The following is a 19070-nucleotide window of genomic DNA, read 5'->3' on the forward strand; positions in this document are numbered from 1 at the left end:
GGTTTGAAGGCGACAGGTTCGAAGTTCAAACTGGTCCAAAATACTGAATACATCAGGAACATCAGCACAGAAGATTATTTGAATAAACAGATCGGAGAGCTCAGGCGAGGAGCTAAAAATGGAAAAGAAGCAGAGTACCGCTCCTCGCGACAACAATCGAATCTGGCACGACAAGAGAATTCCGGGTTGCTTTCAGAAAAACAGCTCCCCCATATTAGTTCTCAGCCCCACCCAGGGGCTAGCGATACTGAACTTTCAAGCTATCCCTCTACATCAGCAAGGAAGTTATTTCCTGCAAAATGGAGCACTGGTCTGCCTTGGCCCAAGCAGCTCAGAGAGAAACACGAAGTCATCGTCTCAACCAAAAAACCAAGTGGGGAGGGAAAGGAAACAATTTGGGGGAAAGTGCATAAAAAGTAAACGTTCAAGGGGACGAGACGCCACGGGCTGCTCTTCTCTGCATGGAACACCTTGCCGCTCTGCCAAGTGAAATACTGAATGCCTTTGCTCCCTTCCCCCTGATTTCAGCCATTCGCTGCGGAGACGCAATTTCAGTTTTTTGGCCTAAAAATTATCAATGGAAAGCTACAGTACAGTTGTTTTCCGCCAGACCTGTCGATGTGGCAGAAACTTCACAAGGAGATCTGAGCCTCAGAGTAATAACCTCTCATAGTTACTCCAGAGAGCGCCCCTCCCATTCCAAAAAAAAAAAAAAAAATCTTCGGCTACAAAACACTTTCTCTAACCGCACGGTGATACTGAGATGCCGCTCGTTTATCAAAGGCCACAAAGTAGGTTGAACTAACTCCCTAGGTACATATCCAAAGGGAAAAAAAAAATTAGCTAGGACACTTGGGAAACTCGTTTTTATGACAGAAGCCAGCCGGGAAACAGACGTGATCCCTATGCTCTCGCGTGTCGTTTTCTAGGGTGTTTTAAAATGGGGTCACCTAATAAGACGCTAAATTCTGGAGAACAATTAAAGACTAAGCTGAACGGGATTACCCTACCGCTCAAGGGACTCTGACAAATTCAATACTCCACGTGATAGTGTTAACACTAAGAACTCTAATTTTATTCCAGTGATTCTACCTGTGGAGGGCACGGGGAAGAAGGGGGACTCATTCATTCTTTCCTTTCCTCCGCTCGGCGGGCCCGGTCTAAAACTGCGGTGGTGAAAGGTTTCGATTCACAGCACAAACGAGCGTAAGCGGAACACCGAACGCACCACGCTGGGTGGTGGCTCCCAAGGTTTTTTTTCCCAAAAGATGGAGAGACAGTGACAGAGGGTTGCCGACCTCCCTCCAAGACCCAGAAGGGGGTAATTCTAACACTGACTGGCCACTGAACGCCCAGGACACCCCGGGCTTCTGGATCTCTAGGAGGTGGGCGGGTCTTCACCCCGCCAAGCCGGGAAGGCTTCCCCAAAATAAATACATATATCAGCTATCCAATCTCAGCGGGTTGTCGGCGAATCAAACGTGACACCTTTCTCCGACAACTACGAGGTTGACGTTATCCCCGGACCTCGCGTAAACACGGGTCCGTAAACACGGGTGCAATCACCGTCACCAGAGCAATCTCACCAATTCCTCACCTGCTGCGGGCAGATTCTGGCCACTAACCATTGGCAAATCCAGAGAGCTATCTGACGTGACATGCTTAAGATCTCCTCCCACGTCGGCCAGTTTCATGTCAAACTGAACGGACAGGGCGTCTTCCGAGTCCTCCTTGCCGACGCTGCTACCCCCGATGGACGGGAGGTCCAGGGACTTGACGGAGGCGGAGTCTTCTTTGGCGTGTCGGAAAGCCACCGCCTTCTCGGAGCCGCCCCCGGCGGAGGAGCCTCTGCTGGCGTGGAAGTCGGCGAAGTCGTCGTCGCTCTTCACCGAAGGGGAGCCCTCTTTCGGTTCCTCAAAGCCTAACCCCGAGCCCTCCAGAGACAGCTGCCTGAAGACGTCGTATTTGGTCGAGGGGGCGGGCGGGTTCTCCCCGGCGTCCCCGGCCGCGTCGCTCGAGCCGTCGGTCGGAGGGAGGGGACGGGCTTCCTCGCGGAGAGCGTGGCCTCTGTCGTCCGCCTTTGGCTCCGACGACCCACGGCCGTTGTTGAAGGCCATGAAGTCTGCAAAGTCGTCCTGCCCGCCAACCGACGCGCAGTTAGAGTAAGCCCCGAAGAGGTTGAATTCTCCAAAGTCGTCGGCTAAACTTGAATTTTTGGTGGCTCCCGACGGAGCCGTCGGAGCGGCGGCGGTAACCGCCGGCGGCAGCGATCCCACAGATACCGGTTTGGATGAGCTGGGAAGAGGCGCTGGGAACGGAAGGGATTTCTCCCCGGGGGGACCGACCGAGGAAAACATATCCAGCTCCGCCAGGTTGAGGGGTTGCTTCTGCTGGAGGGGGAACGAGGGAAAGGGGGCCGGGAAGGTTCTGTCTTTCGCCGGTGGTTCTAGCGGGGAGACGCTGTCGGCGGTTTTAAAGTCTGTGAAACCGTCGTCGGTTCCTGCTGATCTGAACTCTGCGAAGCTGTCTCCTGAAAGGGGAAGTAGAACCCTTAAGCAGAGCGGACTGGAAACACCCTTCCTAGGGCAGACTGAACCGCGGCTCCGGCGGGACAGGGCCTGGAGAGCTGGTCAACGATCTGAGGTCTCTAGAGTAATCCCCTCTAATTCCCTCTTCTCCCTGTGCGGCAGCTGACATTTTGGAGCGAGTGCCCTTTCTCCTGCTCCAGGATCAAGCTCACACAGTGAGGCAAACGTAAGATCGAGTTTTGCTGCAAGAGGCAAGGGTCACACCACAATAGGGTCAAGAGTTAAAGCAATGAAGACGTGAGAATGAACGATTCAGGTGACGCAGTTAAAAATCCTGTGACTTAAGCGCTATTATTACATTCAGCTTAAATCTAGCCCCTCGAAAGACAGGGACGGTGTCTAATTCTCACTTGTCTTTTATCTCCCTACACTTAGTACAGTGCTCTGCACACAGTAAGCCCTGAATACTATTACTACTTAACTGGACTAATTGAGCAGTTTCTGGTCTGATAGATGGGCATTAATGGACATTCTCCTCCATCCCTGGTGCTCCCTGGTGAATATGGGGAAAAGAGAGCTCCATTTTTTTTTTTATCGAGTATCAGATAAAAAAAAAATCCAGTGAAAGGATCTCTCATTTTGACTCTGCTCACAGCCACAGTCTTGGCATTAGCCACATCTCTATTTGGCCCAAGTGGTCAAACTCTTTAAAAGGCACCAAGACTGACATTAACCTGCCTTTTTTCCTATTTCAGAGGTTCAAAAGGAAGACTCTAATTCACAGTGGAGTGCTTGTGGGGAATTGCTAGAGGAGATACAGCCACGGAAGCATTTCTTGTAAAGAATCAAGTGAGAATTCTTAGAAATGCAGGTTAGAATCCAAAAGTCCTGTGAAAAGTTCTTCTGGGTTTGTCCTTGTAACCGTTAAGGCAATATGCCTAGCTATTTTGCTAAGACAGCCTCGACTTTGGCTTTTCCAAGACTTTTGGACGCTACCCTAAAGCTCAGAAAGAAACTTCTGTCAAATATTCTTAGAAGCTGAGAACACCTGCTAACTTACGATTTAAATCGCTCCCCACTAACAGTTCATTCCACCGGAGCTAAATGGTGGTCAATGAATACAAAGTAATGTCTGTTCAAAACTAAAGCTCCAGAACTTGGCTCCTTATCCAACACAGGACTAATTATAAGGCACATGTTCAATAGTCTGAAATGTACACTCGACACCATAATTCACAAAAATGTGGTAAATAAGGGACGTGGAATATCTGTCCGGGATGTTTAACCAATTCACCAATATAATCGGCGTCAAGTACAGTGACGTAGTATACTAAAAACACTGTATACGGTTATGGTGCCACACACCAAAATACCGTTTAAAACTATCTCAGCCTTAATGGTGTTGATTTCACAAATACTATCAGAGAGGACTGGAAAATCAAATGCTTATAAAGTAGCCCAAGATTTTAGGCATTTTTAACCGCTGTTTCATTCTCAAAGATGCACTGCACTCATATGAACGTTAAGGTTATGGAGCAGTTTTCCTCAGTTTCAAATGTTCATGAGTTGCTTTAAAATCATCTGTGAAACCGACATGAACATGCTTAGCTTTACTTTCCAAAAACCACCACAGCAAACTAAACTTACTGATGAAATGGAAGGTTTTCCATTAGAAATGTAAGCCGGTGAAAGGGTAGGAGGAGAGTCAGACATGGGCAGTTTACAAGATCAAACACTAATCTTAGACACAAGTGGCCATAATAATGATAATACTAATAATGTTGGTATTTGTTAAGCGCTTACTATGTGCAGAGCACTGTTCTAAGCGCTGGGTAGATACAGGGTAATCAGGTTGTCCCATGTGAGGCTCACAGTCTTAATCCCCATTTTACAGATGAGGGAACTGAGGCACCGAGAAGTTAAGTGACCTGCCCACAGTCACACAGCTGACAAGCGGCAGAGCCGGGATTCGAACCCATGGTCTCTGACTCCCAAGCCCGGGATCTTTCCACTGAGCCACGCTGCTTCTCTAAAGTACCGAGTACTTTATAAAGCACTTCATAAAGTACCAAGTTTTCCAAAGCACATCGCCTGCACAGCACCTGATGGAGACACCATTTCTGTACTAAGCCAAGCGCTTAGTACGGTGCTCGGCACAGAATAAGTGCTCAGTGAATACCACTGAATGGATGAGCCTGCTCAGCCCACAGAGCGTTAGGAAGCTTGTGGCAGTTTGGGCCCTGCGTGGCTCTGCCTGGGCTGAGGAGGGAAGAAGCCAGGTAATCACTCCCGCCCAGCAGGAACATTCCAGCTCTTACTCTCGTTGTGCTCTTACTTAGCTATGGTGGCAGAAGCTCTTTCCTGGAAGGGATCCCCAGGATTCTTGGGGTGCAAGGTGGGGGGACCTGCCGTGTCCCTGCAGTTCATGGGACCAATTCATATGCAAATGAAGTTTGGGACATCCCCCTCCCCCCCAGCAGTACTTTGGGGGGCTGCATTCCTCTCCTCGTCCCCACACCCCGTCAGTAAGGTGAAGAGGGATAGTAGTTCCAGGCCTGGGGAAGAGCCCAACCTGAATCTAGACCCGATCATTTTTAAACTTGGCCCAGTGAAGCCAAGTCCTACGAGTCTCTTGGTTAGCCCAAGATGGTCTCCAGCTACAAGTAAACTTTCAAGTTTCCACGAAACCTGAGTATTAACTGATATCTCCAAAGCAAAACAGACCTTGCTGCTTTTCTCTGACGACAGAGGACTTTATTATGAAGCAAAGCAGGACCTCTAGAGTTGTGGTCCTCAAATGAAAGAGTTACTGACCCTCCTCGTTAATTAAGAGGACGAGACAAATTCACACACACCGAGTCAAAAGCTTACCTAAGGACTTGTTTTCGGCTGGCTGCTCCAACTCTCGGAAAGCGCTGTATCTGTCTTCACATTCTAAAATGGCAACCGAAAGGACAGAAAGTCAATCGAGGTCAGCAGGGCTATAGGTGTCCGGAGATGAAAATACAGACACAGTTTTGCGTTACCATTTACTAACATTAGGCCCCGGCTGAAATTAGGAACTCTTACGACTAAGTGCAAATTGACCCTTTACTGCTATTTACAATCAGCTTTTACCTCCAAATGGAGCGCCGCTTTCTGAGGGTTTATTAGTTGCAATTCCTTTAAATGCCGCATATTTATCTGTTGTAGATAATGATTTTGTCCCAGGAAATGGCACCAACAAAGAAGGGGCACTTGAATAAAGAAGAGAAACAGTTTTCTTACTTCCAACTCATTTTTATTAAAATAAAGAAGAGATGATTAAAAAGTTGAATTGTCACTGGGTAATGGGGAAACTAAGATGTTTGACATTTAAAGTTGCCAAGAATTGAGACTGTAAGCTCGCTGTGGGGAGAGAAAGTGTATACTAACTCTTTTATAATGTGTTCTCCCAAGTGCTTAGAACTACTCTCCACACACAGAAAGCACTCAAATACTACTGACGAGTGGAGAAAATATATGCCTCCTATTAGTTTGGTTTGAAGACAAAGTGAAGAAGTAAAGGCTTCTTCTAAACACATTTCCCATCCTGAGAAAATCAGCCACTATACATAGAATATACTTTTCAATAGGCTTCAGAGGGGAGACTGGAATAGGAAACAGGTAAAAATTAGAAGGTACAGAGTGATGTTCGGTGCTCTTCACACGGTATGTGCTGAATAAATACCATTCAGCGATACTCCGAATGCTTCTGCTTTTGATCAAACATAACTGGTTGGGCGACTGAGAAACTGACATGAAGTTGCTTATACTTTACGTAGCAGCACATTGGTAGTTTAGAGAAACTTCTGCTGAAGCAAAATAATGACCAGTGATAATGACCACAGTAAAATAAGGTGAGGAGCTTCTGACCGAACGTATTCCACGCCAGATGAGAAGCGAGCGTGAGTGGGTACGGTTTCGGTAAATTACTGGAGGTCTCAAGCGTACTATAAAAGCTCTGTTTTTCCTTATCAAAACTCAGGCGCTGCCTGGAAGAATGACCTGTACATCTGCCTTACAGAAGCAGTACAGCCTAGCGGAAAGATTTCGGGCCTGGGAGTCAGAGGATCTGAGTTCTAATCCCAGCGCTGCCCTATCCCTCCTGCGTGACCTTGGAAAACTCCCCTTCTCTGGGCCTCGACTATCTCATCTATAAAACGGGAATTAAGACTGTGAGCCCCTTGTGGATAGAGGACTTTGTTGGAACTGATTATCTTGTATCTATCCCAGGGCCTGCTACACGGTATGTGCTTAATACCATATATTATTATTATATTACCTCTTGATTGTGTTACAGTACTTTTCCCATTAGTTATACATTAGTGCTACTACTGGGTTCTTTGCCCTGGACCGAGAATCTTCCCTCGGCTGTTTAACCTTCCTCCCTGTTGCCTCAAGTAAAATACAAACACCATTACTACCCATTTGTTCTTGCAGGAGAAAAACCAAAACCAAAGAGGTGCTTAATTATGGAATTAATGGCTCTTCCCAACTGACTTTTGCCAAAGGTCTCACTCATCCCCACCACAAAGAAACCTCACAGCTACTCGTCTCCTACCCATTAGTCTGTCCTTCCCCTTCCCAAAATGTCTGTTCCATTCAGCTGTCAAATCAAGTCTGTTCCCCCATCACAGCCCTCCTACAGAGTAACCTAATAATAACGGTGATGATGGTCATTTGTGGTATTCAAGTGCTTATTATGTGCCAAGCACTGTACTATACCGTGGGGCAGACACAAGATAATCTAGGTTGGACAAAGTCCCTGCTTCGCATGGGACTCACGGTCTAAGCGGGACGGAGAACAGACACTGAATCCCCATTTTACAGACAAGGAAACTGAGGCACAAAGAAGGTAAGTGATTTGCAGATGGTCAAGTGGTGGGGTCAGCACTCGAACCCAGGTCCCCAGACTCCCAGGCCCGTGCTCCATCCGCCAGGCTTACGTCGCCTCCCCAACGGCCTCCTGTCGGAAGCAATCCCTAAACCCAGCCCCGGATTACCTGCGCACACCATCCCGTCAGCCATTTTAGCCTTTATGCTCATGCCTTCTTGTTCGTCTGGCACTTATCCACCTGAGTATCGTTTGTTATCTAGCCTCATTCTCTTACCTAATGTATCTTTGGCAATAATTCCACGAATAATAGTAATTGTGGCATTTGTTAAGCGCTTACTATGTGCCAACTACTAAGCGTTGGGGCGGATACAAGCAAATCGGGTTGGACACAGACCCTGTCCCACATGGGGCTACCAGACTCGGTCCCCGTTTTACACCTGAGGCCCAGAAATGAAGCGACTTGCCCAAGGTCACACAGCGGACATGTAATAGAGCGACGATTAGAACCCATGACCTTCTGAGTCCCAGGACTGGGCTCTACCCACTCTGCCGGACTGGTTCTATCTCTTCGATGACCTTCAGCTCTCTCAGTGGGACCACCCTATCTTTTCCAGATTTCCCAAGTTCCAATACAGTGATCAATCTACATGCTTTGGATAAGGACGCAAAAAAAATCCCGCTGCTGCATGTCTGCTACTGGAAGCGCACGGTTGTTTGGGGGACAATGTCGAATCAAGCATTAAAATGGAGGTGTAATTTAAATTTATCACCATTTCCACACTGTTATATAGCTAGCATTGGCAAATATAATGGGTAATTATCTAAACCCCACTGAGGGGCTTATTTAAATAAAGCCCTTCAACTAATTGGACCACAGCTCACTCTATAGAATATTACAAGAAATGCTTTTACAACTGAATCAAGAGAATTAATGGTGTGGAGAGGACTACACAAGGTAATCTATTTTGTTTTTTCACCACCGTCCGACTGAGTATAGTTTATTAAAGTTCCACAATTTCAACTTGGTAAATATTCTTCTGTGAAGTTTGACATTTAACTGAATAATAATGTCAAAATTGTGTTCGCCACAGAATAAGGTGATTGAAAAAATTAGAGTGCCTTGCAGGGTAATGAAGTGTTTCTGATTAAAGCCAATGGAATGAAATCCCAGTCAGGAAAATTACTCACTAATTTCACACAGATTGCAATTGAACAATTCATTCTCGTTTCTTCCTCCGAAGTCATTATTGAAGAAACAGCTAGTAATCACCATAAAAATATTTATGCCACCCAGCTAAAAAGGGACAAAATTTCATCACTGGCCCCAAACACGACGATGAAAATAGGTAGTTTTGCTTTTCGAAATGGATAAAATGTAGACAAACAGCATGGTCTCCGAGTCAGAAGGACCTGGGTTCTAATCCCGGCTCGGCCACTAGTCTGCTGCGTGACCTCGGTCAAGTCACTTAGCTTTTGTGCGCCAGTTACCTCATCTGTAAAATGGGGATGAAGACTGTGAGCCTCATGTGGGACATACACTCTGTCCAATCTTACACCTACCTCGGTGCTTAGTACAGTGCACGGCACATAGTAAACGCTTAATACCGTTAAAAAAAAAAAAAAAAGGTGGAGCAAGATGCCTATTGTTCAATTTCAGAGGCTGTGACTAATGAGAAAGCCCATGAAGTTGCCACCTCGCAGTCACAGCTATACTAAGAGAACCAAGGAGGGACGACTAGAAGCCCGCCCGAGCCACCTTTTATTTTTTTCAAAGGGTATTTGTTAAGCACTTACTAGGTGTCAGGCACTGTACTAAGCACTGGTGCCGAAACACGCAAATCAGGTCAGTCCCAATCCAGGTCCCACTTGGGGCTCACAGTCTTAACCCCCATTTGACAGATGAGGGAACTGAGGCCCACGGAAGTTAAAGCACACAGTAGGTAAGCAGGATTAGAACTCAGGTCCTCCTGCTACCAGGCCCAGGTTCTCTCCACTAAGTCATGCTGCTTTCAGGTAAATAACCAGCAGGTCAACCTGGAAGCAGCAAATGGAGCTGTGTGAGTCCACCTAAATACTGTACACCTCTAGACTGAATACTCACTGTGGGTAGGGAATGTGTCTGTTACATTGTTATACTGTACTTTCCCAAGTGCTTAGTACAGTGTGCGGAGTGCTCAATAAATACGACCGATTGACTGACTCTACTCATCAGTTTATCCCCACCAACACAATGGCCCCAAGAGCAGGTTGAGAAATCCATAACGAGAGCACACGGGCTGATGTGCTCTGCATTGTAGTGGATAGAACACGGGCCTGGAAGTCAGCGGGACCTGGGTTCTAATTCCAGCTCTGCCGCCTGCCTACTGGGTCACCTTGGGCAAGTCACTTGACTTCTGTGGGCCTCAATAACCTCATCTGTAAAAAGGGGATTAAGACTGTGAGCCCCATGTGGGACAGGGACTGCGTCTAACCCAATTTGTTTGTATCCACCCCAGAGTTCAGCACGGTGCCTGGTGCATAGTAAGTGCTTAACAAATACCATCATTGTTAGTAGCAGTAGACAGAGTCTTGGGGAAATGAACACTGGAAGAGTTAGTGTGGGGGAAGCAACAACTAGACGGAGAAGGTAAGGCACCAGTTAACTTCGACTCGGATCCGGGATCTCTTTCAAATTATTCGATATACAGTGTCGGAATTCCACCGCTCTACCTGCTCAGAGGCTGAGAACCGGCCATTTTCGAAGGAGCCGACATCTCCGCGTGGAAATCCGTGAAGGGGTCGTCAAGTGACCCTGACTTCGAAGCATCCTGAAACTCCTGGAAATCATCCTCTTCTTGTTTCGCCCCCTAGATTGGAGAAAACTCAGGAGAGTGATACGTAGAAGAAGGGTGGGACTGGTAGGCAATGAGCAAAAATTCTCCTCCCGCAAAAGCTGCTCTGTAGAAGACCCCGTCAGGATCTGTACTGCCCATCATCATCTCCGGGGAAGAAAAAAAGGACTTTATCACAGCCCTCCCTTCTCTCCTAGATGCTCTGCCTCGATCACCTCTAGCGTCGGCTGAAAAGTTGGTGAGGCGGAGATGTCCAGCTCTAAGGGGACAACTGAGCTAAAATGACTAACTAGAACTCTTCTCCAAAAGGACTGGAGGGGAAGTAGCCTCCTAAACAGAAACGTATTAACAGTCGGTTCTTTAAAAGGGCTCACGATATGGAAGAGTAAAAGTTTAGGTCTGAAATGCAAATTAAAGGACATCTCTACTTTCATACACTGTTTGAGTACTAGAAGTTTCCCATCTAAAATTTTGAAATCTTTTCTGGCAAAAAAGGGAAGAGAACACTTGGGTTGTAACTCCACTGAAGAGCGACGTTTAAACATCAAGCTCTGTTGTGTTTTAATGGGAGGGTTAGTGAAACTCTTCGGAGAGGGTGAGTCCTTAATATTGGCACAATTAATTTTTCCTTTTTTTTTTTTTTTTTTTTAAGTTCAAATAGCGGTGTCTGAGTATGCGCGCACCCTACTAAGTCCAATAGAAGACATGATTCCTGCCTTCGCAGGACTTATCTAGTGGGAGAGGCTAGAAATTAGTTTCCAGACGGGAGGAAGGAGATGAATATATAGGAAAGTGCTTAAATAGTAGAGGATGAACTGCGATTTGTACAGAAGTGCTATATGAATCGAGGTTCTACAGGTTCCTGGCAATGCCAGGTGTTGAGGGTAGATCTGGGGAGAAGAAAAGAGATTTTTTTCCCCCGGATCTTTTCTTCTCCCCAGGTGGGAATTCAGGAGGGCTTTGAAGTTGGAGAGAGGGAGGGTTTGAAGGGGAAAGGCAGTTCAGGCAGGAAGGAGGAAAGGTCAGCAGCCAGAGAGAATCGACCGTGAGGCACAGTGAGAAGGGTAGCCTGGGAGGAACAGGGTGTGAGCTGGAGTGGAGTGCGAGAGGAGAGCTTATAAATAAGGTGTAAGCTGATGAAGCGCCCTAAAGCCCGTGATCAGAATTTCTGCTTGGCGTCAAGAGGAATGGGGAACCACTGAAGATTTGAAAAGCCTCATGCAGAGCAACATTCAAGAAGAATCATCTGGGAAGCAGAGTAGCCCGAGGGGGCGGGGGAGAAACTAGCCGCAGGGACGAGGGTGAGGATGGGGCAAGGAAGCCTTCTACCAACTCTGTTGGATGGCACTCTCCCAAGCGCTTAGTACAGTGCTTTGCACCCAGCAAACGCTCAAAAAATACCACTGATTGTGGCAAATGCAACCGCCTAGTTGGGATCAGGCTGGCTTTGACTACTGACACACCGTCCAACAGCCTCCAGGCAGCCCTGGAAACTTGCACAGAGAAGCGGCACGGCGTAGCGGAAAGAAAGGCACGGAGCCTGGGAGTCAGAAGGTCATGGATCCTAGTCCGCCCGTCCACTGCGAGACCTTGGGCAAATCACTTCTCTGTGCCTCAGTTACCTCGTCCGTAAAATGGGGATCGAGGCTGTGAGCCCCACGTGGGACAGGGACTGTGTCCAACCCGATTGGGTCATGCTAATAATAATGGGACTCGTTAAGCGCGTACTATGTGCCTAGCGCTGTTCTAAGCGCTGGGGTAGATCCAAGGTCATCACGTTGTCCCATGTGCGGCTCCCAGTCCTAATCCCCATTTTACAGAGGAGGTAAGTGAGGCCCAGGGAAGTTAAGTGGCTTGCCCAAAGTCACACAGCAGACAGGTGGCAGAGCCGGGATTAGACTCCACATCCTCTGACTCCCAAGCCCATGCCGTTTCCACTCAGCCATGCCGCATCTCTACCCCAGGGCTTAGTACAGTGCCTGGCACACAGTAAGCGCTTACCAAAAACCACGGTTATTATTAGTAGTGGTTTCCCCTTTTTTGAGAGAGAGATTGGGTTTCATCACCCCATAGGTGCCATACTGACCTGGTGTGCAGGGTAGGGAGAGATGAAGGCGCTGGAAACCTGGCCCGAAGCCGCACCTGCTGGTGCGGAGACCGGAATCCCAAGGCCCGGTTGCGGGATGCCAAGGGGCCTCGAGGCAGCCGAACCTGAAGGCATCATCCCCTGCTGATTCACCGAGCCAGGCAGAGCCAGAGGGAAGCCACTCAGAGTGGGGACGGGGGCAGTTGGGAACTGGCTCAGAGCATCGGGACTCATGGGTGGCATTCCTCTCTACACAAGATTATCGGGGCGGGGGGAGAGAAACAAAAAACACCACACAACATCATTTCACAATTACCCCAGAAGTGGAAGTTTGCTTTATGGGCAGGGAACGTGTCTGCCAATTCCGTTGCAGGGCACTCCCCCCGAGAGCCTAGTACGGTGCTCTGCACATAGTAGGCGCTCAATAAATACCACCGATGGATGACGATCCTTGTGGGCAGGGAACAAGCCTACCAGCTCTGTTATACTGTACTCCCCTGAGCGCATTAAGCACTCGGTAAACACCACTGATTGAACCTGAACACCAGAGCTGCCCTAATGCTTTCGATCACACTTAATCAGTTTGCAGAGTTTCTGAAACTCTATCAAAGAGAAGTCTAGCATTTAATACCAGGAAAAAATGTTTCAATAACCGCTCCAACTGTCTGCACTGATCCTGTTATAAGAACATGACTGTTATTATCCAACTGCTCCATCGGAGGTAACTGAAATTCCAAACGAGTGCTCACATAACTTAGCATTCAGTCAGTCGTAATCTATTTTCTGCTTACTTATACAAGGCTTTCCTAGCCCAGTGTGTGGAGAAAGTTCAGAGTTCTGAAGACTTTTTTTTAATGATATTTCTTAAGCGCATACTATGTGCCAGGCACTGTTCTAAGCACTGGGGTAGACACAAAAGTAATCAGTTTAGACGCAGTCACTGCCTCACGTGGGACGCATTCTTAATCCCCATTGGACGGATGAGGTGATAGACGGAAGAAGTGAAATGACTTGTCCAAGGTCACAGAGCAGACAAGTGGCAAAGCGGGGATTAGAACCCAGGGCCTTCTGACTCGGGCCTGTGCTCTATGCACTAGGCCACTCTGCTACTCAAGCTGTTGGCAGTTTAAGAATACTTCGTCTGTCTCCAGAAAAAGGTTAGAACCAGGACTTCACAGATAGGAATGATTGATCTTATTAATTCTGCAGCATAAAAAACGCTGCAGGAGTATTACGCGGGAATGTACAAAGTGGATTTCTAATAAGGCAACATCTTAGTAGGGACAAACACGGAGCACAGGCCTGGGAGTCAGCAGGTCATGGGTTCTAATCCCGGCTCCACAACTTGTCTGCTGTGTGACCTTCGGCAAGTCACTTTACTTCTCTGGGCCTCAGTTACTTCATCTTTAAAATGGGGATTGAGACTGTGAGCCCCATGTGGGACGGGGACAGGGTCCAACTCGATCTGCTTGAATCCAGCCCTGCGCTTAGTACAGTGCCTGGCACACAGCGCTCGACAGACACCATCATTATTAAATGGATGGCAAGTCTATATTCAAGTTTACTGAAAACAAAAATCTTAGTTTTAGAAGTACCGAGATTTCTTCAAGAGAGTGGTCAGAGAACAGCGTCCCCTCCCACATTACCATCCTTAGCATCATGTCTCGCTTAGGAAACAAATACGTACCTGAGTTACCGCTATCAGAGCCAGAACGGTATAAAGTTCTTCTTTTGTAAGTTTTCCAGGCGTGGTGCGATTGGCTAAGGCCCATATCTGTCCTAGTGTTTCCCTGGGAAGTCCAGATGACATCAGAATGGGATAGAGTTTAGCAGTATCTATTCCAGTGGGAGTCATAGTGGTTTCCAAAATTTTCTTATAAAGATCTATTTAAAAAAAAAAAAAGAGAGCCACGTGCGTGATTATAAATCCACATATTTTTAACAGATGATTCTGGTCATGTGAGGAGGTATGCAGCAATTATACTCCTACTGCTGTCAAAAATATCTAAAAATCTGGAAATGCCACAGGTTTGACATTTTCACTAGGTTTCAGGCCTTCAAATGGATGGAAACTTACATACATTCTACAAATCTGGGGAAAATGGTGTCTTCGGTTCCAACAGGAGAGGAAAAAAAAAGGACCCGCCAAGATTTTTACATACCATGTAGTACGAAGTGAAACTTGCTTCTCATTATGTGTTTTTGTGAATTTGGAAGTGTGAGGCAGTCACCTGGTCCTCTCAAAGGGGGCCCGACGCAAACCTTTTAACAAGATTTCATCAAAAGTACGGGAACAGACAACGAGAATCTGCGGTCTGCTGAAAATTTTCTAAAGAATGCATCCTTTCATTTTCCATGAGTGATGAGGTGTGCTTTGCTAAATAAACTAGATGGGGTCGGGAGCCAGAGGACCTGGGTTCTAATCTCAGCTCTGCCACTCTCCAGATGTGCAGACTGGGGCAAAAATAAATAAAATCTACTTAACGTCTCTGGACCTAAGTCTCCACACCTGGAACACGGGATTTCAGTACCTTGTTCTTCCACCCTCTGGACAATGGGAGCCCCAAATGGGACAGAGACTGTGATTGACCTGATTACCTCCTAACCCTGTGCTTGGCATATAGTACTTGAATATAATATACAGTAATTATAATATAATATCAATTTAATGCACAATTATACATTACTATATCAACACTTAATATTAATAAACTGGGATAAACTGGTGAATTCATACTCAGTTGTATGGATCATCATTTGCACTCTAAGTTAACCCAACCCTCCTTTGCTATACATCCATTTTGTTTGGAAAAACCTCCCCGTCCTCCACCTTTAATTTATATGTGCAATATAACAAAACGTGCACCTTAAAGATTAATGATCAGATGGGGGACCTCAGGGAAAGTGGGGGAGGGGGGGCATTCTAGAGTCTAGTGGGGTGCCGCCTTCAAGTTTTAAAAATGGACTCACGGGGATGAACCCTGCTGGGTAGATTATATTCCACAACCAAACAAAATGGGAAATGGGAGACAAAAAACGTCAAAGCCAGCTTTTAAAAAAAGTACAGCTTTTGTCCCCGTAGGCACTAAAGAGCTGCACTGTTGAAATATTTCTTTCAATTTACATTGTGCCATTTATTCCGAAGCTAAATGGTTGCTTGAAACTTCCAGACTACTCAAGTCAAGACTAAAGGAATAAGGGGATTTTAAAAAATGAGCAACAGACACGTACGCTTGGTGTTTCAATTCCTAATCCTGTAGCCTCCAACTTTAGCTTTTTTAGATAAAATCCGTTCTCTTCTAAAGGTCAAACTATAAACTACGAATATTTTGAGTTCCATAATCGGAAACACTGTGCAGATTGTAGGAAGCTCTACGTGAAATACAATTTGGACAATTCCTGAAGGATTTTTTTTTTAATTGTTGTTTTACCTGGGACCAAGTTTTCATTGTAAATCCAAGAAGGCATCATGGGCTGGATTGGGTCCTGTGAAGGATACACACCGACACCTAAAAAGAGAGACATGAAACCATCCCTTAATAAACAAGCAGTTGTAGTCAGTGCCGTGGGGATGTGGGGCGGGAGAAACCTGAACTCTCAGGAAGCCATTCTTAAGAAATTAAAGCAGCACTGGATTTGGATACTTTAAAAAAGTCACCAATACCGGAGATGCAACGAATGTCAAAATTATCCCATTGCCCCAGCAGACAACTGATGTCAAATTCATCAGAGAGACTGAAATCGCCTTCGGTAAACAGCGTAACTAGGATCAGCATCACTACAGACTGAACAGCAAGAACCAGCTCAACAAATAAATGCACCATTTTGTGATCAAGTAGGAAAATTTTGTGACTCGACTAGTTTTACTGCAGTGTAAGCTGTCTGCTAACATACCAATATTTTCACTGTGAATTTGACATTTTGTGATACATTCTTGGGCCTCTACATCTATCTGGAGCTCTTCATGCTCCACTTTACATCTAGTAATTCTGATATTCCAGGAAAAAGTTCCCTGAAAAACATGTCCAGTGGGCAGTCTGCATTCTTCAAAGCCACTTGGTAGTGCAAATTGAACTAAGAAATTTTCATCCTCCCAGCAATAATGCTACAGAGTTATTCTGTGGCAGTGAAACCCCCCCCAAAATCCTCATTGGTGACTTTTCTAAGTTACGGGTTCTTTTTTATTATTCTCCCATCATTCCGAGAACAGCAAAAGATAATCAGAAGGAATGCATCATTAGGTGGCTTTTAAATGGGCAAGAAGCGTTTCTTTCCCCCGAAGGGAATGGATCTGATTAAAGGAAATGGACACAAAAAATCCCCACCCAACCAACCACCCACCCGGCCCACTTTTTTTTGGCCAAGTAGAAACAGTTGCCGAAAGACTTCCGTTATTTGGAGTACGGAACAGGAGACGTTAAAAAAAAAAAAAAAAATCAAGCCAAATGCCAAAGAGCAAAAAATCAAGCCACGTTCGCTTTTGGATTAATACCGAAGAGGTTAGCCATCGAGCGACATTTGGTTAAATGCATTGCATCGCTTAGCATCCGTGAGCTCACCACTCTCTTCAACCGCTACTAGGTTTGGGTCTGTAGCCTTTTCTGCCTCCGCAGGGGCGGGGCCACTGACAGGTCCACCTACGACACCCCTGCTAGAGGCCGGGAAACCGGGGTGACTCTTACTGGCGGCTGAGGTTGAGGCTTGGGGCCCGGGTGCAGAGGCATTAAATTTGATTTGCCCTTGCCCGGGCGTACTTAAATCACAAGAGGTTAAGAGCTTCTCCTCCAATGAGAGGCCTAAAAACAGCATGAAGGATGACAGAGATAAATGTGCGTAGAATTGGAATTGTGGGGGTGTCTGCCTCCCAGCCCCAACCCACCCCAGAGCTGTCCAATCACCAACAGGAGACCCTACGCCAACGAGACTGCGTGGCCTAGTGGATAGAGCACGAGCCTGGAAGTCAGAAGGACCTGGGTTCTAGTCCCGGCCCCCACCCCACCCAGCTTGTCAGTTGTGTGACCCCGGGCAAATCACTTCACTTCTCTAAGCCCCGGTAACCTCATCTGGAAAATGGGAATTACAACTGTGAGCCCCAAGTGGGTCACAGACTGTGTTCAACCTGATTCCCTTGTATAATCTTTTATATTCTGCTCGGCAGAAAGTGCTTAATGCCACAAAAAATCCCCCCCCAAACTGCAGGTTGTAGCCTTCTTCTGCTTATCACCCCTCAAAGTCATGACCTTGGAGTCAAATCAGGCAAGAGAAGCAGCATGGCCGCGTAGATAGAGCCCAGGCCTGGGAGTCAGGACGACTCCCAGTTCCACCACTCGTCTGCTGTGTGACCCTGGGCAAGTCACTTTGCCTCTCTGGGTCTCAGTTACCTCATCTGTAAAATGGGGGTTAAGACTGTGAGCCCTATGTGGGACAGGGTCTGTGTCCAACCTGAATAGCTTGAATCCATCCCAGCGCTTAGTAATAATAATAATAATAATAATGGTGGTATTGGTTAAGCGCTTACTATGTGCCGAGCACTGTTCTAAGCGCTGGGGTAGATACAGGGTAATCAGGTTGTCCCACATGGGGCTCACAGTTTTCATCCCCATTTTATAGATGAGGGAACTGAGGCCCAGAGAAGTTGTGACTTGCCCAAGGTCACACAGCAGACAAGCGGCGGAGCCGGTGGTAGAACCCATGACCTCTGACTCCCAAGCCCGTGCTCTTTCCACTGAGCCACGCTGCTTCTCTAGTACAGTGCCCTGCACACAGTAGGTGCTCAATAAATACACCTGAATGAATGAACAAATACCATTTAAAAAAAAAGTGGAACGTTTTCAGAAAAGCAGGCTTCCGCTCTTTGCAGGGAAATGGCCATAGGCTAGGAAGCTATTTACAAAAGGATTTAAATACGCATCTTACCTACCACCGAGTTAGAGACCTGGAATCTCGTTTTGGTCTGAGGCAGGATTTCACCGCCTTAACTGATTCTATTTTTCTAGCTGCTGGGGGCTCAGAGAGCTGGTTCCACCTTCCGTTTCCAAACGCAATTTGACCAAGTCGAACCATCTCTAAAACGGCAGCGTTACCTGTTTTCTGGGGACTGAGGGAGGTTGAAGCGGTAGAGAAAAAAGGAAGCGGCCCAGAGGCGCCGGGCTGGGCGGCAGACATTGGCATCTGGACCGGAGGGGGAGGCTGGCTCACGGCCTTCTCAGAAAGCAATCGGCCAGTCAAGGTGGTGGGGTGGAAAGACTGAAAAGGCCGAGAAGAGGGCGGAGTCCCAAATGTAGGGATTTCAAGGGGCCCGTGCACAAAGTCGCTGAATCCGTCTTCGTCGATAAAGGCAGAGGTTTGGGAGACAGTTATGGTGGAATGGGATGGTGTGAGACAATCTGTAAAATGGGAATGAGACACACAGACATGGAAGTTAATGAGGTAAAAAAAAAAAAAAATGTTAAGATGGGGCATAGTACCCAAAGAATAATACTGAAACATGAGTGTTGGAGGTGGATGGTTAGAAACAGTACGGCAACACACACAGATGGAAACTGCACATGAGAACTGAAAGAATCTAAAAGTCTACTGGCAACCGCCAGACTTCCAAAAATCAAATCGACGTCGACTCCCTCCACCCTCAAACCAAAAAGGAGGTCGCGCTGTCTCCTCTGGATTCGGATATATCTTTTACACAACAGGCATTTCATTTTTATACTTTAAGGGACCCTATTTCGTCCTAATCGAGTTAAAAGAGCTCCCCAACATTCACAGTCACG

General features: G+C 46.8%; 1 protein-coding gene across 10 annotated transcripts in view; it reads right to left on the reverse strand.

The window, feature by feature from the left end:
* Positions 1–19070, reverse strand: part of SYNRG (synergin gamma) — a 61989-nt gene that overhangs the window by 22293 nt on the left and 20626 nt on the right. For 4 of the 10 annotated variants that reach the window (XM_029082802.2, XM_029082801.2, XM_029082800.2 and 1 more), the window contains exons 7-15: positions 18387–18689; positions 16863–17099; positions 15735–15812; positions 13991–14187; positions 12304–12552; positions 10096–10232; positions 5646–5764; positions 5400–5462; positions 1598–2530 (exon numbers count right to left, since the gene is read on the reverse strand). In XM_029082802.2, coding sequence (XP_028938635.1) covers positions 1598–2530; positions 5400–5462; positions 5646–5764; positions 10096–10232; positions 12304–12552; positions 13991–14187; positions 15735–15812; positions 16863–17099; positions 18387–18689 — 2316 coding nt within the window. The remainder of the gene's footprint in view (positions 1–1597; positions 2531–5399; positions 5463–5645; positions 5765–10095; positions 10233–12303; positions 12553–13990; positions 14188–15734; positions 15813–16862; positions 17100–18386; positions 18690–19070) is intronic. The other 6 variants (XM_029082807.2, XM_029082808.2, XM_029082806.2 and 3 more) reach the window with 3 other exon arrangements.

Source organism: Ornithorhynchus anatinus, chromosome 17 (genome assembly GCF_004115215.2).
Source record: "Ornithorhynchus anatinus isolate Pmale09 chromosome 17, mOrnAna1.pri.v4, whole genome shotgun sequence".
In the NCBI taxonomy this organism is placed as follows: Eukaryota; Metazoa; Chordata; class Mammalia; order Monotremata; family Ornithorhynchidae; genus Ornithorhynchus; species Ornithorhynchus anatinus.